This window comes from Fragaria vesca, linkage group LG7 (genome assembly GCF_000184155.1).
Source record: "Fragaria vesca subsp. vesca linkage group LG7, FraVesHawaii_1.0, whole genome shotgun sequence".
In the NCBI taxonomy this organism is placed as follows: domain Eukaryota; kingdom Viridiplantae; phylum Streptophyta; class Magnoliopsida; order Rosales; family Rosaceae; genus Fragaria; species Fragaria vesca.
This window is the reverse complement of record NC_020497.1, coordinates 19,435,024-19,457,669: the sequence shown is the minus strand read 5'-3', so window position 1 is coordinate 19,457,669 and position 22,646 is coordinate 19,435,024. Positions and strand designations below refer to the sequence as shown.

At 37.8% G+C, this 22,646-nt stretch overlaps 4 protein-coding genes across 4 annotated transcripts; 2 read left to right on the top strand and 2 right to left on the bottom strand.

Annotated features, from left to right (window-relative positions):
• Positions 1–4,829: 4,829 nt before the first annotated feature.
• On the top strand, positions 4,830–7,821 carry LOC101292746. Its single transcript, XM_004307723.1, has 8 exons — positions 4,830–5,210; positions 5,411–5,525; positions 5,608–5,724; positions 5,840–5,926; positions 6,115–6,191; positions 6,522–6,649; positions 7,273–7,409; positions 7,587–7,821. Exons 1-8 carry the CDS (start codon positions 5,014–5,016, stop codon positions 7,662–7,664), a joined length of 936 nt encoding a protein of 311 aa, XP_004307771.1. The 5' UTR covers positions 4,830–5,013; the 3' UTR covers positions 7,665–7,821.
• Positions 7,822–8,070: 249 nt separating this feature from the next.
• Positions 8,071–9,805, bottom strand: LOC101299625 (putative U6 snRNA phosphodiesterase-like). The gene is made up of 6 exons (XM_004308968.1): positions 9,646–9,805; positions 9,461–9,550; positions 9,128–9,377; positions 8,934–9,030; positions 8,370–8,435; positions 8,071–8,268 (listed from the first exon to the last, which is right to left on the bottom strand). Exons 1-6 carry the CDS (start codon positions 9,794–9,796, stop codon positions 8,071–8,073), a joined length of 852 nt encoding a protein of 283 aa, XP_004309016.1. The 5' UTR covers positions 9,797–9,805.
• A 187-nt stretch (positions 9,806–9,992) lies between these two features.
• On the top strand, positions 9,993–18,651 carry LOC101299338 (ATP-dependent DNA helicase PcrA-like). The gene is made up of 28 exons (XM_004308967.1): positions 9,993–10,147; positions 10,223–10,763; positions 10,860–11,023; positions 11,119–11,317; positions 11,564–11,620; positions 11,697–11,802; positions 11,887–12,020; positions 12,154–12,228; positions 12,373–12,498; positions 12,599–12,730; positions 12,820–12,903; positions 13,399–13,512; positions 13,703–13,803; positions 14,021–14,087; positions 14,335–14,385; positions 14,554–14,631; positions 15,223–15,432; positions 15,574–15,612; positions 15,817–15,888; positions 15,973–16,059; positions 16,149–16,205; positions 16,733–16,938; positions 17,021–17,114; positions 17,449–17,499; positions 17,820–17,882; positions 18,105–18,164; positions 18,297–18,359; positions 18,562–18,651. Exons 1-28 carry the CDS (start codon positions 9,993–9,995, stop codon positions 18,649–18,651), a joined length of 3,276 nt encoding a protein of 1,091 aa, XP_004309015.1.
• Positions 18,652–18,869: 218 nt separating this feature from the next.
• Positions 18,870–20,325, bottom strand: LOC101299046 (ankyrin repeat-containing protein At2g01680-like). Its single transcript, XM_004308966.1, has 2 exons — positions 19,753–20,325; positions 18,870–19,622 (listed from the first exon to the last, which is right to left on the bottom strand). Exons 1-2 carry the CDS (start codon positions 20,323–20,325, stop codon positions 18,870–18,872), a joined length of 1,326 nt encoding a protein of 441 aa, XP_004309014.1.
• Between the last annotated feature and the right edge of the window lie 2,321 nt (positions 20,326–22,646).

Genomic DNA, 22,646 nt, shown 5'->3' with positions numbered 1-22,646 from the left:
ATGTTAAAGAACATATTTTCAAGGAAAAAGAATAAAACCATCATCAGAATGGAAAGTTGTTCTCATCCACAGTAGACATTGATTACTGTGTAGGAAGGTGTCCTAAGATTATTCCATTTTCATCACACGATGTGAAACATTCACAATTCAAAACAGCTAGTAATTCACAAAACACAAATGAGATTAGATTAGATTCAGAAGTGATATCAGTTAGCTTCACTCGATAACGAATATCTCAGATCAAGTGTTGGATTATTTGATATTTGCTTCATCCCAATCTAACCAAGACACAACCAATTAGATTCAGAAGCAGAGAAAAAACACAACAAATCAAAAAGACCAAAAATTTAAGAAATAAACAAAATGGGAAAGGAAGATTGACTCAGTGGTGGCGATAGTATATTGGTTCGATTCTGCCAACAATTTTCCTCAACCATACTCAGAAGAGGGAGCTTGTTATCCTCATAGCAACTCTTCCTTTCCCGAAGATTCATAAAACACAAAATCATTCAAAAAAAATAGTATAAAAATTTTGGAGATGAAAATTGAGAAAGATGGCTCAGTTCAGCGGGGTTGTCGACACGCAAACAACTCTAAGAAATGTTAGAGAAGCCTACAATCCGGTCTGTTGAGCTTGAATTTATTGGGTCATCACCGCCATCTTATTCTCTAATTCCAATTGATACAAAAATTGCAAGAGAAAAGAGAAACAAATGAAAAATTAGAGAGCAGTTTTGCAGAGTGGAGGAGGAGTGGGGGTAAGAGGTTGACTGCAAAGGTGTGTTTTTGGGTGTGTTTTTATAGGAGGAAGAGAGAGCTAGGGTTTCGTGTGTCTTATTTGGGCTGCCGCGTTTCTAGGTGACTTAGCAAAGTGATCCATTGGGCTTTGAATTAAGATATGGATCTTCGACCCGACCCAAACTCAATTCTGATGGTTTTTCTATTTTTGTCAAACATTTTTTTTATTTGTTATAAAATGGTAGTTGAGTGAGCTACCACTCCAGGATCAGGAGCAATTTGTAGATTTGACCCCTCCTCAATATATGTTTTTCACAAGCTAGGGTTCGAACCAAAAACTTCCTATTACCAGTAGAATCCTTGCAGTGTCCGCTCCACTTGCAGCCTGACATGCTTCCACTAGACCAACTTTATTGGGTAAACATTTTTTGTCTTTAACATGAGTGAGGTTAAGAAACTTGTTTATCCTTCAGTTGACGAAAGTTGCTTAAGTGATAAAACGTTTGTTATTCTTGAAAGACAATGATGACTTCTAACGATTGGCTTTGCATTTGATCATCTAACAATACAAGATGGATACAAATGTATAGTGTTGGTCTATGTTAATTGATTATGACACTAAAAATACATTCAAGCTACACAATTTTTACTTGTATTTTTGGCAACAAAGATGTTTCATCTGTTAACTTATGGTTTCTGATGTCCATCCGGTTGCTTCTAAAGTCTTGATATCGTTGCACAAAACAGTTCCAGTAAAAAGGGTGTTGGAGAATTATGTTCGAGTTCTTACTCCTAAAGACTTTCATGTCACAAATTCACCTGTTAATAGATTGTTATTTTCAGAAGCCTTCTGCAGTGTTCATAGGCTCTTAATTATGTTCACCAATAACATTTTCAGAACGTGATTTATTAAGATTGCAAATATAAATTCCAATTTTTTCACGTTATACTAATGGAGTACTGGTCTGTGAATTTTGGCTTTGTTCATCATTTTCTTATATTGTTTCATCTTCTTTACTGGTCCATTCATCTTTGTTCTACAACGAATCCAAATCAACACTTCCATTTGTACCTTGTCTCAACTATCTCATAGGTCGGAGATTCGTTTCAGATATCAAAGAACCAAAAATTCTAACACAGCAACGGGTATTTGATCACTATATAAAACTAAGCTTGAGGAACTATAGAGCATCTTTCAGATAAGAAATTGAAATAGATTTCCAGTGAGGGCCTCAGATTATATTTTCATTTATCACTATCTGGGTGACCCAGATAATCAAGCAATGTAGGCAATACAGAATGTTCAAATCATCACCGGCCTCAACAGGAAATCTCAGAAAACCATCAAAACCGGCAAGAAAATACGATTTCGTTTTCTGAAAATAAACAAAGAGAGACTTAAAGAAGCTAAACATGAATCTGAAAAGGAGATAAGGGAGCTTGAATTCTCAGCAAATCATCAGCTCTGATATTCTGGGATGTGGGACGAGCAAATACAGATGACTTGGTGCCAAATTGAAGAGCCCTTGGCGACTGTGGCCGCGTAATGGCACCTCACGACTGCAAGGTCTTAGTTTTATAGGGGAAACTTGCTAGGGTTTAACCTAGGCTTTAGCATCTGTTACTGAATAGCCCAATCCAATTTTGGATTGTTCGGATTTGCCACTTAGCCCAATGAGTGTTATTTTCTCAAGTATTTTATTTTCTTGTGAAATATCAATGTCACTTAGCCCAATGCTTTAGCATCTTTAAATCCGAGCAACGTGTATTAATCCCAAATGACAAAGATGCAAGACTATGAGCTAAACTATTGCAATTACAGTAGATATAAAAGAGCTACACGAAATTTACTTGTTACGTTGTGTTTCTTTCATTTTTCAATAAGTTGTTGTTACTACGTTAATAAAAAGGCTAATGTATCGAATACTTACAAGTGATAAATTCCTAGCCCTAAAGAGTTGCTTCATTGTTACGAGCTTGCTTTGTTTGATAACTACTGCATTCTTATAAGAATACATATCTCAACTTTCTTTTGGAACATATATATACAAACAATAAACTCTCATATTTTGTTTGTTGCATCATTGTCACAAGCTCTAGTTTGTTAAATAATACCACATTCTTAGATGAATAAAGATTTCAATTTTCATTTAGATTCTTTAGAACATACATACAAACGAGAAATTCTCACACTTTGTTATCATTTTGATCTAACTATTATAACAAATTTTATTAACCGTGAATCACTTATTTTGTGAAAACTTAAATTCTTATTTGAATATTTGATCACGTTATCCACACGTTGAACCCTGTGCTTGTAAACAACAACATTGCTTTTGTTACAAGTAAGAGCACAGATACTAGTGTAATTAGACAACTCTATTCGATACTTTGATGGATTTATCAACAAGTTCACAACGAAGTAAGAATTGAGAAGGTTAACAAGAAGTGAACTTAGGAGTGGACACTTGCAGGGGAGGAAATGCAAACTTGCACATCAGATGCATCTAGAATGATCACGTACAAATGATTATATGAAATTCTAAGCTCAATGTAGATATGGTATAGAAAATGAAGGAACACATATGAAATATATTATGTTACACCGATACTCCACCCCTCTGGAGTGTCGGAGTGTTCGACACACCGATACCGATATAATACACCAAAATGTGTGACCGATACGACATGTGACATGTCCTAAAAAGTTGACTTTTGGGCACGTTGACTGACACACCACGTCAACGTCTGACACGCCACGTCAGCGTCTGACACGCCACATCAGCGTGTATTGACTGGAAAAAAGAAGAAGAAAAGAATTAAAAGTTTAAAACTTAATCGAAAAGGAAGCCCACTTTAACGAAGCCGCATAGAAGAGGAACGACGAAAAAGGAAGCCGAGGAACGACGTCGCTGTTCTCTGTCACTGCGAGAACGACGTCGCCTTTCCCTGACAGTGCGATTGTTTCTCCGCCGACGCTGCTCTGCGAGAACGACGAGAACGGCGTCGCCTTTCTCTGTCACAACTACTCTTCCTCCACCGACGTCGCCTCCGCCTACAGCCGTCGGCTGCCTAAACCCTCTCTTTGGGTGTAAGGTCAATCTTAATCTCAGCTTCGAAGTGTTTGGCGATTGCAGTCTCATTTGCAGTAACATAAAAGCATATAAGATTTTAATCATTTTATGATCATTCTGATACCACTTATAGATTTGTAAGGCAATGTGCTATTGAAGCATCTGCACTGTGATGTTAAGTGTAATGATATTGCTCAATTGTTGATAGGGTGAATTGTTTAAATTTAGAACATTATCTAAGCAATGTGATGAATTTATTCATATTTGAGTTTTTTTTATATTAATTATAAATATATAAATAAGTAATTATATTCGCCGTGTCCAAGCCGTGTCGAAAATGCAGTTTTTGAGTTTTGCCGTGTCGCCGTGTCGGTACGTATCATGTCGCCGTATCCGTGTCCGTGTAATATAGGAAATATATAATCCATATTTCATTTGTAACGAAAAAGTGTTCTATTATAGTTATTTCGCATCGAGTGAGAACTTTTACGACTTCATGTCAACCATAAAAATGAATTAAAAAAAATATATATATAATTCGTTATCCATGAATCATACTAAAACCATGACAATTCACACCAAAAAAATCCACCACAATATCCAATTTTGAGCTTCATTTCATTTCAGCAATCACAAAGACACCAAATTTAGAATAAAAATCAATAACACAAGTAAAAGAGACACCAATAGAATTGGATAATGAAACAGATTGATCTTTGTTTTCTGGTTCAAAGTCTAACACAACCAAAATAGAAAGGGACAGTCACAATTTCCATTTCCTATTCCTATTACCAGGACCACTCAAAACTCTATTTTTCTTAGTAAATGAAAACGATTTTTTCCCATATTTCATGGTCTGCAATATACCCAGTTTTCCCTCCATTCATTACCATCCAGATTTTTTACTTTTTCTAATTTTTAAATTTAAATATCAATCTCAATTTCATGAGCATCACTCACCAACTCAGTTCTTGAGAAAGTCTGAAGCTTCTGTTTAGCTAGCTGACAAGTCCCCGCACATTCAGCACTGCTTCTTCTATTTTATTCCCTGTCGCCATTCCATTACCAAACTCAACTCAACTCAACTCGTTCAGTTCAACTCAGTGAGCTACTACTGAGTGGGGTACTCTGCTATTCTTTGTAGAAACAGAGACAAAGTGGTTTCTGCTGTTTTGGGTGTTGTTCATATAGAGCTAGAGCCATGCTCTCGCTCTCTCTGGGTCGATCGGTTGCTGTTTCACCTACTATAAATCGCTATGGTTCGTATAGTTTGCATGGCTCCACCTCCAGATTCAACCACAAATCAAGCTTCAGGTTGCGATCCATGGCGTCCGAGTCTGACCCTTCTTCTTTTGCTCAATCTATCAATTCTGAGTCAGCTGAAACTAACCCATCTGGGTACTCTCTCTCTCTTTTGCTAAAGTTTTGTTTTTCTTTGGGTTCTGATGTCCAATCATATTGATTCTTGTTAAGTAAGAGTTTAGTGATTAGTTGTTGTTGATGGATGCATTGTTGGTTTTTGGTGTCAATTGGACTTAGCAATGATGTGAGGGATCACTTTGTGGCTTAAAGTTTGGCGCTTCAATATGAATATGCAGATTCTGTATTATAGAGGGACCTGAAACAGTGCAAGACTTTGCCAAAATGGAACTGCAAGAGATTCAAGATAATATTCGGAGTCGCCGCAACAAAATTTTTTTGCATATGGAAGAGGTGGGAAACTTGTACCACAATCTAAGTAGGCTTTATTTTGTCAATTTTCGGTTTTTGACTAAATGAACTTCGATTTTTGTAGGTCCGCAGGCTGAGGATTCAACAGAGGATAAAAAACGCAGAGCTTGGAATGTCAAGTGAAGAGCAAGAAAATGAACTTCCAAACTTCCCATCATTCATTCCATTCTTGCCTCCCTTGGTAAGTTTCCTCTATGAACAGTAGTGTTAATATGAGTTATGAAGGTTTAAGTTACCTGGCAAAGAATAGGTTAAGGAATAAAAGTTTTCTTACATGGTGAATTCATTTGTTGCAGACTTCAGCAAACCTTAAGCAGTATTATGCTGTTTGTTTTTCTCTTATCACGGGAATCATCATTTTCGGAGGCCTCCTAGCACCCGCTGTAAGTCATTCATTCATTGACTATGTTGACTAGTTCAAAGTTTCTAAAATTGATTAAAAGCATTACATTTTCTGAAATTTTTTTTGTCCGACAACAATCAGAGTGAGGCAATATAACAAATGAAATCTTATTTTGGAAGTTTTCTTTACAATGTGGATTGAATTGTTTCTAAACTTTTATTATTTCAGTTAGAGTTGAAGCTGGGAATAGGAGGTACGTCATATGAAGACTTCATACGTAGTGTGCATCTGCCTATGCAGTTGAGGTATGTGTAGCCTGATATACAATTGATTTTTTTTGAAGTCCAGAAATTTCAGATTGCCTTTCTCGAAATGAATCTTTCAGTGAGATACTTACCATTTTTGAGATTGAATGTGGTAGCAAAAGGTAATAAGTTTTACCGAGGGAACCACACGATCTAAACTGATGAGGTTCAGGTTTCACACATTAGAAAACTATTTTATATATGGGGACATGAAGCTAATCATGCTAATACAAGTGTTTTGTTTTTTTTGTTTTTTTTTTCCACTTTCATTTATTTACCTGCTTTTCTGTTATTCACAAAAAAAAAACCTGCTTTTCTGTCAAATTGCAGTGAAGTTGATCCCATAGTTGCATCCTTCTCGGGAGGAGCAGTTGGAGTGATCTCCGCATTGATGGTAGTTGAAATAAACAATGTAAAACTGCAGGAGCATAAGAGATGCAAATATTGTCTTGGAACTGGTATGACATTTGAGTTCTTGTGATAGGTTTTACTGTAGCTTTTTAATGTCTATAAGTGAGATGTTTGTATTGGTTAGCACATCTCTAGCTTAATCTATGGGGCATCTGAAGCTAGAGTTCCAATTTTCTTGTATGCTCCATTATATTGATGATAATAGAGAAGTGAGAAGCTTTTAACCAACATTTTGATGACAAAGGGAGAAACGGAGAAGTAACGCATTGTTGTTTTATAAGGCATGAACTATGAATTCAAATTTTATCCACTTCTGTGTTTGGTTTTTGGTAAACGATCTGTATATTTCATGTGCCTCAAGTTTGTATGATGATCAGATTCTTAAAGGACTTGAATCCTTTTTTGGAATGCTTTTAAAGCTTGTTGCCAATAAATGGTTCAAATTCTTGAATCCTTCTTTGCCTATAAATGTTTGAATCCTTCTTTGGTTTCAATTCTTAGCCAAGTTAGTGTAGGATTCAGTTCTTTATTAACTCATATCCCTACACACACCCACACCCACATGTATTCACATTTTCAGTTCAGTATTCAACTCTTGTCCTCACTCTGCTTATTATTTTATGTGTATAGCTATACGTAGGTGATGCTAACTTACTGTATATTTATGTAGGATATCTTGCTTGTGCTCGGTGTTCAAGCACAGGAACCCTTGTGCTTGCTGAAGCAGTATCAACCATTGACGGTGGAGATCAGCCTCTGTCACCACCTAAAACCGAAAGATGTTCAAACTGCTCAGGAGCCGGAAAGGTTGGATATTTGAAACTGTTAATTACTGGGTGTTGCTTGTTAATTAACTCTTCCTGCTGGCCATATCAATGTATTTGGCTAATCATAGAGATTGAGGATAGCCGCTTCAAGCGACTGATGGCTGATATATTATGTTGAGTAACAAGTTCTCATGATTTCCTTGTCTGTGATTGGCAGGTTATGTGCCCTACATGCCTTTGCACTGGGATGGCCATGGCTAGCGAGCACGACCCTAGAATTGATCCCTTTGATTAACGTTATTCCTCAGCATCTATATATTGTCCCTCTACTTACAAGTTACACCTTACAATCTTTCTCTTGCTGTCAAACAAATTTTCTTGTGCTAGAACCCTGAAATATAAGTATATACAAACGGTTCAATATTATGAATATGCAAGTGAAGAGTTTTCTATCTTTTGCAACTTAGGTTGAAAGTTCTTCATGGTGGTAAAATATGCATCATTTTCAGTAGGGACTTTCAGCTAGTTTCTCCGCCCCACAGGTGAAATTTATTAGCAATCAAGGCACAAGTACTGTGGATGAATGGTCAAGGTTTCCTGATAATCATCTGACTTTATACCTCTTATCAAACAGAAGTCACCTAGTACACAAGCTGAGTGAATCCCTCAGTGAAATACAAGAAAATGAATTTGATTATACATTATTCATCAGAAAATTTACATATTTTATGTGTTTTGTTGCCAATCTTACACTCGATGCCACTGAATCTACTGGTAAAAATACATTTCTGTAATGACCCCCCAACAGTAGATTTTCTTCTTTCATCTTCGACCACTTTCTTTAGGGATTCCCTAGTGTCGCCTAATGCCCAAGCCACTGATATATGAGGGCGTGGATCCTGTTATCAACACCAAAAGATTGGAAAAAAGCAATGAGTAATGTTCATGCTATCATGCTCTATCATTCATAAGCTTTTCAGAAGGTATTAAGAACGCTAACCTTGTAAAACTCGGGGAGATTGTGAAGCTTATACACTTCATTGACAGCTTGAATCTGCTTTGTTATCTGAAATCAAATGACGCAGATCACATTTGTACTAATGTAAGCTAACTCAACCATGCATCCATGACACACAAACAAGTACGTCCACAGAATCTAACAAAGTGGAATCAGAAGTCTTAAAAATGTCATTGGTTCAAACAGGTATGTTTCAGAGGTCCGTAGCATGAATCTTGCACAATCGGAACATCATTTATACCTAGCTTCTCAGATTTCCAATATGTCTCGTATATTTCTGTCAGTAGCATATATGTGAGCATTAGCAAGCAATAGCATTAAACCCCATATACACAATACATTTTCACTCTACTATTTCATCATTATCTATGAGGTACAGATATCTTTGATCCAGCATATCGAAAACATATCCATGCAGGCAAGAAATCAATGATTCAAAGTTCCAATAATATGATCATTTTCAGCAATTTAGTAGGTAAGTTTAACATCCATATCAAATTCAAAACATTATGAACTGTTATGAAGAGAGAAAACTCTCCAGCATACCTCAGCTAACCCAGCAGTGATAACTTCTACCGATACAAAGGTGCGTGTATGATCATCGTTAACAAAAACCTCCCACTTGCTAAAATCAATCCAATAACTGTTTCACAAAAAACAACACGCATTAAAATCCGAAAATCTGAAACTGAACAAGGAAAATCCACAGCACCATGTAAAACAAGGGAATGCAATCATACCGCCTCTGAGTCTGCAGCTTCTGCTTCAGCATTGCCACCAACGAGTCAATCTGATGCACCCGAATCGGCACAGTCCTCCCCAGACTAATATGAAACTCCCTCCCTAACGCCACCTGCTCAAACCTGTGCTCATCTTTGCACAAAACCTCAAGCGGCACATCAACATCCACAGCATGGAGACCAGGCACAACAGATGACAGCCTCCTCATAAACACTGCCATCTCTTTCCTCGGTGCCGCCGGTATATAAACTGAAACCACACAAAAAAGCCTAAGCCTAACCCCAAATTACTATCACAAATTCACAATTGACAATCAGAGAAGTTGAATATACCTGGAATGTAGACATGTAGAGCGTAGTTGCCTTCCACATGAGGAAAGTTCCTCACTCTGCTGGCCTGACTCGCCGAGTAGTCCAGAAATCCTTCAGAGGCAAAACGTCGAACAGTTGGTGTGCATAACTCATATAGCTGATTCCAAATCGAAAAGCGAAGAGAGTGATCGAGATTAGAGGCTTACCTAATGAATTGGGGGAGTCGAGAAGTGAGAGAGGCGGCGGAGGAAGAACCGGAGTCGATTCTTGAGATGTTTTCTTCTCCGGCGGTGGCGCCGGCGACTCGGTGTCAGAGTCCGACGAGGTTTCTCCGTAAGATGCTATCAGTGCCTCCATTTTTTTTTGCCTCCGAAAAAGGAGGAGCTTTTGCTTTTATAGTTTTACTTGGCAAATTATTGGGCCGGGTAGCTAATATGGTAAGGCCCAATAGGCCCGTGGTTTTCGAACCGCCGCGGTATAGGAGGGAAAACCGAAACGAAATTCAGACATTTGGTCATTTAGGGCTGACTGGGTGGCGGACCACCGTCGCGAAATGTCGAAAGAAAACGGTCAAATCCACGGCGGAGGAGTAACGGAGGACCAAACGAACCGGATTTCTCGGAATTTCAGAGCCGCCAAGGCTCTTATCGACCGGAAACGCCCCCGCAACGACGCCGTTTCGCCTGATTCGCACTTCCTTCACAGCAAGTAAGTCATCCACTCTCAAATCTCTGTTGAAGTTCGTTTTATGTATGATTGATTGAATCGTCGGTTCAATTTCAGATTCCGAACTCCACCTCAGCTTAATCGGCGAACTCCGTTTGCTGAGCTGCCGTTAAACACTCCGTCTTCGTTTTCCGTGAACCGCCGCAGCTCGGCGGTTTCTGAGTTTAGCTATTGTGAGAGCTCAAGCTCAGTCGTTACTCGGATTGAAGATTCGTTCACTACTCCGATCAGGCAACCGCAGTTTTCTACTCCGGTTGATTCTTTCTCGGCGGCAACAGGAAGTCTGGACGACGATGACGATTTCGATGAGAGGGCTCTGCAGGAGATTGACGCCTTGATCGAGCAGAAATCTCGACAAGTCCAGCACAATGTGAATGGTTCTGCGGCGGCGCAGGTGATCAGTGGCGGTGGAGCTGATACTGCTGAAGATGGATTACCGAGCATGCCGGAGGAGTACTCTAAGTATTTAAAGTCTCTTAATGACCGGCAGCGCGAAGCGGCTTGTAGTGATATTGCAACACCATTGATGATTGCTGCAGGGCCTGGAAGTGGAAAGACATCAACTATGGTGGGGCGTGTTCTAATGCTGCTTAATGAGGTACTGCTGAATTTCGTATAAATTGTGTTTTTTCGTGTATGTCTGCTTGTTTATGATCTTAAATCGGAGAGTTTGGTTTGTGTTGTTTGCATATAGGGGATAAGTGCATCCAACATTCTAGCAATGACTTTCACTATAGCAGCTGCTTCCGAGATGAGAGAGCGCATCGCAAAGGTGGCTGGGAAAGCAGCTGCAAAAGAACTTACTATCAGCACCTTTCATTCATTTTCGTTGCAGCTTTGTCGAGCGCATGCAGAGAAGTATACAGTGTTTATAAACCTCTCTTTTGAGTAACATGCATAAGTTAGTGAATTACTGAATTTTGATCTAAGATGTTGGGTTGCTTGTGTTCCAGACTTGAGCGCACACCAGAGTTCTTAATATATGGACATGGACAACAGCGAAGAGCAATTATTGAAGCTGTGCGGTTATCCGAAAATGGAAAGAGTAGACCGAAGCATAGTGTTGGCATAGACAGTGAAGAGTCTAATGGTTTAACCTCTCCTCATCATTTTAAGGATGCGGCGAAGAAATGGCTGAAATTTGTTACTCAGGTTAGTGTTGAATACCAACTTTGATGTTCCATGCTGTAATGGATTCAAATGAATACCAACAATGCTCAAATGAAAAATGTATAATAAGAATAACGGAAGATGTCTGTCCCAGATCATGTATATATCCTTCAACACAATTTCATTACTGTATGAGCAACTGCTAATCTCTCTCAGTTCTTAGTCTCTCTTTGTATTAATGAATTGACTTCATGTGTGGCACAATCAATAAATTTTGTTGTACTTCAGGCAAAAGCTTCTGGAAAGACTCCTGCAGAATACAGTAAAATGGGCAATGAGATAGGGGTAAGCATCTACTAGATGTTTCAGACAAGTTTCCTAGTACTACTGCTTTTGATTTTTATATATGCATTTGAATCAGGCTGAGATTCTCGGAAACTACAATCATATCTTAAAATCTTGCAATGCTTTGGACTACCATGACTTGATTAGCTGCTCCGTGAAGCTGCTCATGGATTTTCCTGAAGGTCAGTAGCATCCAGATATATTAAATGTATGTTGAAGTTTCACAAGTTTGTCATGTCCTGACTATTGCTTGCTCCACTACTAAGTGTTAAAGGAGAGCCAGGATTCATGGAAAGCCATTGTCATAGACGAGTTTCAAGACACAAGTGCTATGCAATATAGACTTCTGCGGATTCTTGCATCTCATAACCACATCACCATTGTTGGAGATGATGATCAAGTAAGCTGCATCTCATAGCCAAAGCTATTGTTCTCTCTCTCTCTCTCTCTCTCTCTCTCTCTCACACACAAAGAGTTAGTTCTCCTCAAGCTCCTTAGCTGCTCTAAAGTTAGTATCACGTCTCCTGCTGCAGTCCATTTTCAGTTTCAATGGAGCAGACATTTCTGGATTTCATTCCTTCCGTAAGGATTTCCCCAATTACAAAGAGGTCCGCTTTGCCATGTCATTTCCAATTTCTTTTTTATTATAAAGAATTACTATTTTATGCATATCATATCTGTATGGTGTATACTTCCTAGAAATAAACTTCACCTGATGAGTGCTCTCTGTAATTTGGTTTCTTATGATGCAGAGTAGACTCAATAAAAATTATCGGTCTACACGCTATATTGTGGAAGCTGCATCATGTGTCATAAAAAACAATAAGAAGAGATGTCAGCTAAAGAATGTTGACACTGACAACTGTTCTGGATCAAAGGTATATAATTTTTCCATGCTGTAATAAGTAATACTTGATGTCATTTTGTTTTGCTAGTCTGTAGTTACACAGTTTGGATGTGTTTGCTGACAAACTGTAGATAGTTATCAAGGAATGCCACAATGAGGTTGCACAATGTGCCTTTGTTGTTGACAAGATATTGGAGGTCACATCTAACCAATCAGATGTAAAGTGCTCATTCGGAAACATTGCTATCCTTTACCGGAGGCAGGTCAAGTTTACTTTCCCTAGTGTTAACATGAATTCGGGAAAATATTTGGTACTTGTTGAGAGAATTTTACTTCTGTATTTGTACTACAGGTATCAGGAAAAGTCTTCCAAACAGCCTTTCGTGAAAGGAACATACCTTTTAATGTTCATGGAGTAGCAGTTTATAGAAAGAAGGTATTTAGTATTTTGAGATTTCAAAACCGATATTCTCTGCTTTCTGTACTTGTCTTTCAATGTGATTTTGTCCAAGGTGGCGGCAAGTATAAATATGGTTGGGTGTATGGAAACAAGGATTTTGTTCCTTTTCACCTGAATCTCAGAGTCACCGGTCCCTTCTTGTTTGATCTTGCTTTTCATGACCAAGTGGGCTAGCTACTTTAACAAGGTTCCATGTACACACAGATAACTTGTCTTTTCTTTAAGCCCATCCTGGAATGGTATACAACAAATGGGATGAAACATATGTTACTTAAAGAAATGTGCTGCTTTTCTATTTGGCAAGGTGTATGTTCTTCCCATGTTTTTATTTAACATTTCAGCCTGATACAGTATTAAGATATTGATTGCTTTAATGAATTATATAATCGATTTTAACATTATATTAGTTGATGCGCTGTGTGATACTGTATGTAGTTGTTGGTTGCTGATGTAGTAGTTGTCTAATTGTAGGTAGTCAGAGCCATTATTGCTATGCTTAAAACAACTTTGCCTGGATGTGATGATGGATCATACCGCCGAGTCTTTAAGGCTTTACTTCCTTTTGAGAAAGAGGAAAAGAAGAAGGTCCATATTCAATGTATCATTACCATTATAAAATTCCTTTCAGTGCTAGAGTTGTATTTGCTTCTGCTATGGAGAATTCACTCTGTTCTTTTTTGCACCCTCAATGCTTTTGCTCACGTCTCTGACTCTGACTCTGACTCTTTCTCTCTCTCTCTCTCTCTCTCTCTCTCTCTCTCTCTCTCTCTCTCAGATGATTGATTACATTGACAAAATTTCTACTGCCAGAAAATTCAGCTTCATATCAGCTGCTGGTGAAATTTTCAGCGCAAAAGTTTCTGGGAACTTGAAGAGGTCCGTAGACAAGTTTCTTATACATTTTTTGGCTACCGCAACACATTTTTACTTTCATTTTCTGCAAAGTTATTGTACCTCCCACTGCTCCCAGCAAATATTTGCTATTTAGGCTTATTATTCATACATGTACTCTGTGTTTTTCCATTTTTCTTTTTTGACAAGCGTTGAGAGTATTTATTCTGTACTGATTAAGGGTCCCTGGGATTAATAACAGGCCTCAGCTTACTCAAGGACGCAAGGTGCTGGTGACACTAGAGATGATTTCAAAACTCGTTCACAGGGTATGTATATATGGTAAAATGTAGCATCTCTGGCTTCTAATTGGCATGAGGTAGTGGTAGTAGTTTTTAATTCTAGTGGATAAATTGAACTTAGATTTCATCTTCTTGGAGTGATAAATTGAAGAGGTTGTTTTCTATTTGGTTTGAGTTGTCTGAAGTGTGGCTATGTATGCTGAGAGAACTGTGGCGATTCGTCTTTACTTCAATTCTGAGTTTGGTCAGTAATTTCACTTATCCATACATACAGGAACAATCAATTTCAGCTGTTGTGACCTCAGTGGCGAACATGGTACCACAGGTTCAAATCTCACTTATGCATGTTGATGTGTTATTTTTAAATTTTTTTTTATTGTATTTCACTTAACTCTGAGGGATGAGGTTATGAGGCTTGGTACAATCTTCTATTGTTTCCTACTTATATCCCATGTAGCATTAACCATTTCTCTTGTTCCACTTCAATGTATAGAAATACCTTCTGGAGCAGCGTGCGGTCATCGATGTTGATGGCGGGAAGTTGCTAAATGAAGACAATGACATGAGATCTGTGAGTTTGGAGTTTCATGCCGATGATATAATCTGAAAGATCTGCTACATAAATATCTTGATTTTGCATTTATTCTTCTCCTAGCTCATTGGTTTTGATTGGTGACCGTTCTGTTGGATATGTCTTAGAATATCTGTATCTTCTAGCTGCTGAAATTAACTCCATCAGGATGACTATTTCTGATGATCTCAAGGTTTCATTACAGCATTTACAAGCTTTCTTCACAATCAAAATTGATTTTCTTTCTCAGAAATTAGACATATTGAGAAATCTAGAGTTCAACTAGATATGTATGAGAAATTATGAATATTCTACGCTGCTAGAACATTATATAAAAGTATAAAACAATAGGACTCCTTACTCCTTACTCGTTAATTCCAATCACAAGTACAGTAATTTATGTTCAATAGCAAGTAAAGAACGCAGTTATCAAATGGACATTTTTATTGCTTTTTAAATCCTTTTTACGTTTTTTTTCTTTATCTTTTTGGGATCTTTTTCTGTTTGTGTAATTAAGTTAACTTTGCTTCTCCCATTAGTCTTTGGTCATCCATGTGGTGAAAATGTTAGCTCTCTTTGTTCCTATTGCAGGTTCTTCAGTACCTACTGGATGACATATCTGATTTTCTATCTATTCATTTTGCTGCGGCAGATGGGGAGAGAGAAGTCATAGAAGGAGAGAAAGGCTGTCTTAACTTACTCAACTCTTTCATTGACTACATATCTGAGCGGGAGAGTGAAAACTTTCGCTCCCGAAGACATGATAACCAAACTTCTGTTACCTTGACTACCATCCATCAGGTTTGGTTAATCTACATCTCACTCAAACGTCAAAACTCCCCAATTTTAAATACTGTTATTCCTATTGGTTCCCATCTGGGTTCCTGCAAACCTTCTTCATTCTTGTATTAATTCACTGTCTTTCTGTTCCTTTTCATGCAGTCAAAAGGTTTAGAATGGGACATTGTTTTCATTATTAAGGTACTTGCCTTAGATAAGTGACTGAAATCATATTTTTTTGTTATTTATTTATTTATTTGTAGAGGTGATCTGTCTTCTTCTCTGTAGACTCTGAGATTAGACATGCTAATGCTACTGATGGCTTATGATTAGAAATTCTGTTCCCTTTGACTCATGGAGACGTCCATTGAAGTTTTCTTTATTGCTCATGTTTCATGCTCATAGGTCAACGAATGTGAGATTCCTTTGTTGCATGAATTCAATGGTAATACAAAAGAGAATGGGACGTCCATTGAGGTATGTTGTAAATGCTCAACCTGTCTTTCATATATATGATTTTTGTAGCGCTCTCCTCAAGTATTCTGTCTCTTTAATTCGTAGGAGGAAAGACGCCTATTATATGTTGCAATGACTCGTGCTCGAATGAAACTTTTCATTCTTTATGTTTTGACGGATTCCAATTGGCAGGTCTGTTTTAGCTTTATACTTTATCATGCTTGTATTTATTTATATTCCTTTTTCCACTATTGCTGTGACTAACAGGGTGATTTCTTCAGATGCTTCAACCTTCACGGTTTCTCAGAGAAATTCCAAATCATCTTCGAGAAGAACAGGTGAGTTGTACTGTTCATTATTTTTAGATGCTGTGTTTACAAGTAATAATAATCATGGGTAAGTGTTTCAAATGTTTGCAATCAAATCTTTTGATAAGTGTGCTGCTTTTTCCAGAATGAGAACTGAAAAAGGATGTTTAGTTGCCATTGCATTTGACAAGGCTGTTGCATCAGTTGTGAAAATTGCTCTAATCCCTTTGCTTTTGGAATATTGTACAGCCTTGGTGCTAGTAGTTAATGGTGTTACCATTTTGATCAATTACATTTTGAACTCAATTACAATGATACCGGCAAGATAGATTCTTGTTGATTGTTCTCTTCTGACTTTGGAGAATGAACCATAAAATCTAATATTTGGTAGATTTAGTTCCACGAGGATCTTTGTGCGCACATATTTACATGATTTGTTGTAAAAGTTGAAATGCTTTTACTTTGCATTGAAGAATCTTACAGTCTGTTAACTTCTTTAATACACCTATTGTATAAAGTCTTGTTTTTTATGTTGATGGATGACATTATGTGTCCAGGATGACACAGGAACACATGATTTACAGTCAAAACATCATGAAATTTCAAAAGGAAATACTGAGTTGTTGGGTGATCTACGACCAAACATTCAACCCTCTGAAGGAGATCTCCTGCAGAATGATTTCCACCCTAGCAAACTTGATGAAGCTTCTACAGAGTTGACTGAATTTGTCGAGGCAAACTTTGGCACTGGTTTCTTGAAAAGGTTCTGTTTCCAATTGTGAGGTGTAGATTTATATTGGTATCAATTTTGTTTTATCTGACTTTCTTTTGTCACTTTTTAATAGATTCTGTGTGGACGAGAGATCAATTATCTCACACTTATTTAATGAGTGGGCTAAGAAACAAGCATTTCAACATCCTAAGAGGTTGCTTGACAAGGTGAATTGGTTTTACTTATTACTACTGCATATAGTCAATGCAATACTAAATGTTAGGCAGTAAAACTCTATTCATTTGATGATGTGTAGTCGTGACATACTCTTGGGATAAACCATTGACAGTTTCAAACTTTCAATATGTACTTGATTTGGTATAGCCGTATAGGGCTTAGTCTTTTGCAATATGTGCATTCTGCTTAATTAGGAATAGTTTCAAATTCTTGAAAGTTGAAACAGATAAGAAACTCTATTTTTTCTGTACAGTTTCCTATTTTAAATTGGAGGTCAAAGGGAAGGGTGATGCTGACTACTGTTTTCTGTTGTACCTTGTACAGGTGGGTTTTGTTATAGATGAACGTCTACGAGTGAAGAACTACAAACACAAGGTATTAAATTCAGTCCTTCCATTTTAGTACAATTACTACTTACCTCTGTTTTGCAAATGTTGTCCGTCATTACTTCACTTGTACTTCTAGGTTGATAACTAATGGCGGGTTTCCTCTTAACCTATGTGCGGGTTTTAAATGATTGTTGAATATTAGAAATTCATCAGAGTGGGGGTTCAATGAAAACAGAATAAAGTGATATATATGCATGCTTGAACTTAGCATCCCATCTTTAAACTCTTTAACAGCTCTAATATAATCCCCTGTGATGCATCTATGGCTTCTATTCATAAAGGTAACTTAACTTCTGTGGAACTCAGGATGCATTGCGCTTGCTGAAGTCTTACTTGAAAGATGACGATGCATTTCAATATGCGGAATATGTAAGTATTACACTAGTGGCCTTAAAACAAATCTAGTGGCCTTAAAACAAATTGTGGAAGCTTACTATCTTAAATGGAAAAATAAATCTATGCTAACATGTATTATGGACGAGTTTGTTTTTCCATTGACCTCTGTTCATACTTCATAGTATGCAACAAAGATTACTTTAGTTAGATTGAATTATGGTCTATGTTTCATCAGCATAATATTTTTCCTAACAGGTTTTGAGATGGCAGAAGATACCTGCTGATCAACGTGCTCATATGATGCGGGAAAAGCAGGTTAGTCTATTTTTCAACATAGGTGCTGAAAGAGTGTTGCTCAGATGAGCAGCACACCTTTTGTTTATATGTGCTTGCTTTACAATCACTGTCCGTAAATAAACTTTATACTCACTGTTCATATACTTTCAGGAGCATTTCCAGAAGTTAAGGATTGAAAACTCAATGGGTTCATCTGCACCAACACCGAAACAGGTAGCTAACACTTGATTTTTTCCTCTGTTGGACAGTGTTCTCTTGAATAATAGACTTGAAGCTCATTTTGTTATCTTTAAGATTTTGCAGTACACTTTTGTTGCAGTAGAAACTTTGAAAAACTTCAGTTCAGTGCCAACTAATGCTAGTTTCTAGGATGGTGGAAAGACCAAACTAATCCCTTTCTTATGTTGATCATCAGATTTCTTATTTGCAAAGTTTGGGCTGCACCGCGGCTCCTACATCTCGCCTCCATGCTTCTCGTTTGATTGAGCAGTACAAGTCACTTTGATGTAAGTATGATATTATTTATTTTCTTTTCTTGGAAAACAGGCGATCTTTTTCTAAAAGCTTATGACAATGATAGAAACTCCTGATCATTGTAAATATCGTTTTTTTTTTTTTTTCTTTGGATGGTTTCGTATAGAAAAAAATAGAAACCCCGAAACTATTCTATTGCCTTTCCTTCAATCAATTTTATTCAAATGACATGCATATACACGCATCAAATTAGGACAGAAAACCGAAGGTCCACAGCCGATTTCGCAGAGGTTGTGTAAGCCTGATGATAAGCCTGACGGCAAGTAGTACCACCATAGGCAGAAGTGGCACAAGCACAAACACAAGTACAAACAATACGTACGACTGTATCAAATCAGGAGAAATAGCGACCAATGCATTGATGTACGTAGCGTACATTCCTCCGATACAAACTTGGAGCTCCAACCGCAAAGGGAAATTGGTTGTGAGGATATTGATTATGTAAAGAGAAACCGAAAACCCGATGGAGTTGTAAACTGCTCCTATGAAGAAGTAAGCTAGGTTGTATCCCTGTAGTGGCTCAGTACCATTCTTGCTTAAGTTTGTGTCCGGCCAAAGACCACCTGGAGGGTTTAGTGCAGTTTCATAGGTTGCTGTAGCCACTAGTACTGCCACAACTAACAGAGCGTTTCTTGCATCATCAGGAGAGTCTCTGCCCCTTCTGAACTTGAAGTACTCGACCAAATTTTTTGGGTCCGTTTGCAGACTATGCTGGCTCTCGTCAGGGATACTTAATACGGTATGGTTGTGATTAGTGTGGACTATGTCTCGTGCTCTCAAAGCTCCTGAACCACGAAGGATGCTGTCGATCTCCAGATCGCCGGCTCCACTTGGGAAGATCAGTAGCAGATCAAGAGCTGTTAGACCGCTCTGGTTTACACTGTTTACGTCCAATGTAGCAGGAGTACTAGTTCCGTTGATGGCAAGTAAACATCGCACAACCTGTGAGCTTTAAGGAAAAATGTACGACACATTTTGTGGAATGAAACAGACTGATTGAAGGCAAAAGAAAACTGAACAAATTATGAGTGAACTTTAATTTTGAAATCATGCTGGATCAAATTGCACTTGCCTGGTGTTGCTTCTTCCAGGTTGCCAGGTGAAGAACTGAGTTGCCATTATTATCTTTCATGTTGAGGATGTCAAGTTTGTTCCTTTGACGGACCAATCCCACCATTGCTTCCATAGCTTCAAACCTGTTGTTCTTAACAGCAAGGTGAAAAACAGTCTCCCCTTGCTCGGTCACATCTTCGACGCATTCTGAACAAGCCGAAACCATCTCTTTAATAATGTCTATCCTCCCTCTGCTAGCTGCAAAATGAAGAGCTGTCCATTGGTCTTTTCCTTTAAGCTGGGAGAGTCTTGGATCAACTAGAAGCAGTTCTTTTGCAATATCCACATACCCGTTGGCGGACGCAATGTGCATGGGGGTAAAACAATCCTGGTTGATTTCTTTAGCAAAAGCTGGCTTCAACCTCAGAACCTCCTTTACAAACTCAACATGGCCAGCCAAGGAAGCAATGTGTAAAGGGTTCTCTCCCGAAGCCAGCGCGACACTATGGAGTATGACTGGATTCGCAACCAGCAACTGATGCAGAAGTTGGACATTGCCGCTTCGAGAAGCCTCAATCAGCCTTTCATCCATTCTAGCTCCTGAATTGAATTGGTTCAGTTTTTCCGATAAGGATGTATCGATGTACATGTGATGATGGGAAAGCTTTATATTACATGGATGTCCTCTTTGGTTCCTAAGACTGAGATTTCAAGGTATACATTGATGCAAAATCTGAAAATCATCTGCAACCTCTAATTGTCCTTATTTTCTTAAATGCTCTTTGAAAAAAATGAAAATTTCTCCTGCAGTCGTTACAGCAAATTGATATCAACTAGAACAACCTAGCTACTTGCCACCCGATTTCCCTAGAAATAGAGACACCAAAACAATCTGAGAAAACAAAGCTAAATTATTTTACAAACAAAGATTGTTGAATACACTCTCCACTCCACTCAAAATGGAGAGTTTTGTACAAAACAGTGTGTGCTATAACACTTTTTGAACAGAAATACAAATACTGTCGGATTACAAGCCATTACCAAAACCTATTGAAGTTATATTTCGTGGCATAATAAGGTTCCACTCGGGCACCTGCTTGTCAGAGGCGAATAATACAGAAATGCCAAGGTTTTATGCAGATATTGCATTCATCTAGTCACCACACTAATTCGAATGAATAATTCTCCTCACTACATTTACCAGAGGTTGTCCAAGCCTCTTAAAGTTGCCTAACTGATTTGGCAGCAAATGATACCACAGTACGCAAAACCGAAGTAAATACAATAATGAAGACTCGTGTTATCCGGTGCTATGCTAATCATTGCTGTGTTGTATATACAAATGGAGTTGAAAGCCACAAAAACCAAAAATGCAGCTGCATTATAAGACCCGAATATGGACGTTCCTGCATAGTGTGTTGGCTCACCGCAAGTCCCATTCCCTTTCAACTCGGTGTCTTGCCAAATACGGAAATACCGGTTGGAGGGCTTAGTCCTACTTGATTTGGATGCTGCAACTGAGGTGTCCCTGATGCCACAGGACAGTTCAAGGTTTGGTTATCAGAGTCAAATGAAGGTATAGCTGAATGGACTGTGTCTTGTGCTCTCAAAGCTCCAGCACCATGAAGAGTGACGTAGATTTTCCGATCACCAGCTTCATTTGGGAAAACTACTAGCAGATCAAGAGCAGTGAGACCACTCTGGTTTACATTGTTTACTTCAAATTAACCATCAACATTGTTGAAAATTACTTCATTTGGGGTACTAGTTCCAATTCCAATTAACCATTCCACCGCCTGTTAACATTTATACTTCATCAGATTTTCTGAAATCTACTATACACTATTCTAACTACATTGTTTATTGCTCAAAAAGTCAAGTTTTCCTTTAAATAACTTGACTTTTTGACTAACTACATTTCGCCACTTTCGAACATTTGTAATTCATTAGAGTTCCTCTTAAGTTGCTCCTTCAAATTTGTTTGCTTGCAAATATTCTAGACCTTGACTACACATTGTTCATTCGAAAATCCCAGTTATTCTTCATTACTTGAAGAATAGCATATATAGTTGCCCCTTAAGTATTTTATCACAAACACAAAAGAACTGGCCAAATCATTGTGGCAAACTGATAATTAGACATAAGAAAAACAAGGCTGAGATTACCAATTTACCATATTTATTTAAGAGGACAGCTAGACTGTCGCATCAGTAAATCAATGAAGTAATCTTGAGGCTGACACACGCCATGAACAACTTTGTTTACCTTCAATGTCTTATGTGTGTAAAATGAGGGTATTGGTGAGGTATGAGGAAAAATGCCACACTTCAGTGATTTGCCACACCTCTAAAGGCCACACAACATATTACTGTAGTGATGGTAATGGGTTGATACTAATTTGATATGAGTGAATGTTTATAGATTTGTTCATCATTCAAACGACTTATTTATTTATTTGTAAGAATTTTACATTATTATACATTTTATGTGTTCCACGAAAAAACAACCTACATATCATATCAAACATAATTTTATTATAATGTGATTAATGGTTGAGAGCAATTTATAGTAGCAATGATATTATTATTCTAACAACTAAATCCTAATCAAACGGTAACATCTAGCTCTCACAAACAACAGCCGCCAAGTATTTGACCTGAAACAACAACTACACCTTCCGCACAATGACTAGATGAGAATGATGCAGCATATTCGATGGTCTCATAATATGATAGGGATGTTAACAGAAAATTTCCTTGGTGAATACAACCAAGCCAAGGACGACCTGACAAACAAAGCATGTAGTTTACTCCAATACCTCATCCATATATCCTAACCATTTAAAACGAAATTTTAAATACCTCAACTATATATATATATATATATATATATATATATATATATATACTACCT

Excerpts from the sequence above, each read along its gene's own strand:
- LOC101299046 (XM_004308966.1), bottom strand. The coding sequence starts at position 20,325 with ATGGATGAAAGGCTGATTGAGGCTTCTCGAAGCGGCAATGTCCAACTT. Across the intron at positions 19,623-19,752 it reads CCTGGAAGAAGCAACACCAG|GTTGTGCGATGTTTACTTGC; the intron begins GCAAGTGCAATT and ends TAAAGCTCACAG.
- LOC101292746 (XM_004307723.1), top strand. The coding sequence starts at position 5,014 with ATGCTCTCGCTCTCTCTGGGTCGATCGGTTGCTGTTTCACCTACTATA. Across the intron at positions 5,211-5,410 it reads GCTGAAACTAACCCATCTGG|ATTCTGTATTATAGAGGGAC; the intron begins GTACTCTCTCTC and ends ATGAATATGCAG. Across the intron at positions 6,192-6,521 it reads CATCTGCCTATGCAGTTGAG|TGAAGTTGATCCCATAGTTG; the intron begins GTATGTGTAGCC and ends GTCAAATTGCAG.
- LOC101299625 (XM_004308968.1), bottom strand. The coding sequence starts at position 9,796 with ATGGAGGCACTGATAGCATCTTACGGAGAAACCTCGTCGGACTCTGAC. Across the intron at positions 9,031-9,127 it reads AAGCTGCAGACTCAGAGGCG|TTATTGGATTGATTTTAGCA; the intron begins GTATGATTGCAT and ends TTTGTGAAACAG. Across the intron at positions 8,436-8,933 it reads TCACTGCTGGGTTAGCTGAG|ATAACAAAGCAGATTCAAGC; the intron begins GTATGCTGGAGA and ends ATTTGATTTCAG.
- LOC101299338 (XM_004308967.1), top strand. The coding sequence starts at position 9,993 with ATGTCGAAAGAAAACGGTCAAATCCACGGCGGAGGAGTAACGGAGGAC. Across the intron at positions 11,621-11,696 it reads AAATGGGCAATGAGATAGGG|GCTGAGATTCTCGGAAACTA; the intron begins GTAAGCATCTAC and ends CATTTGAATCAG. Across the intron at positions 12,731-12,819 it reads CTATCCTTTACCGGAGGCAG|GTATCAGGAAAAGTCTTCCA; the intron begins GTCAAGTTTACT and ends TTTGTACTACAG.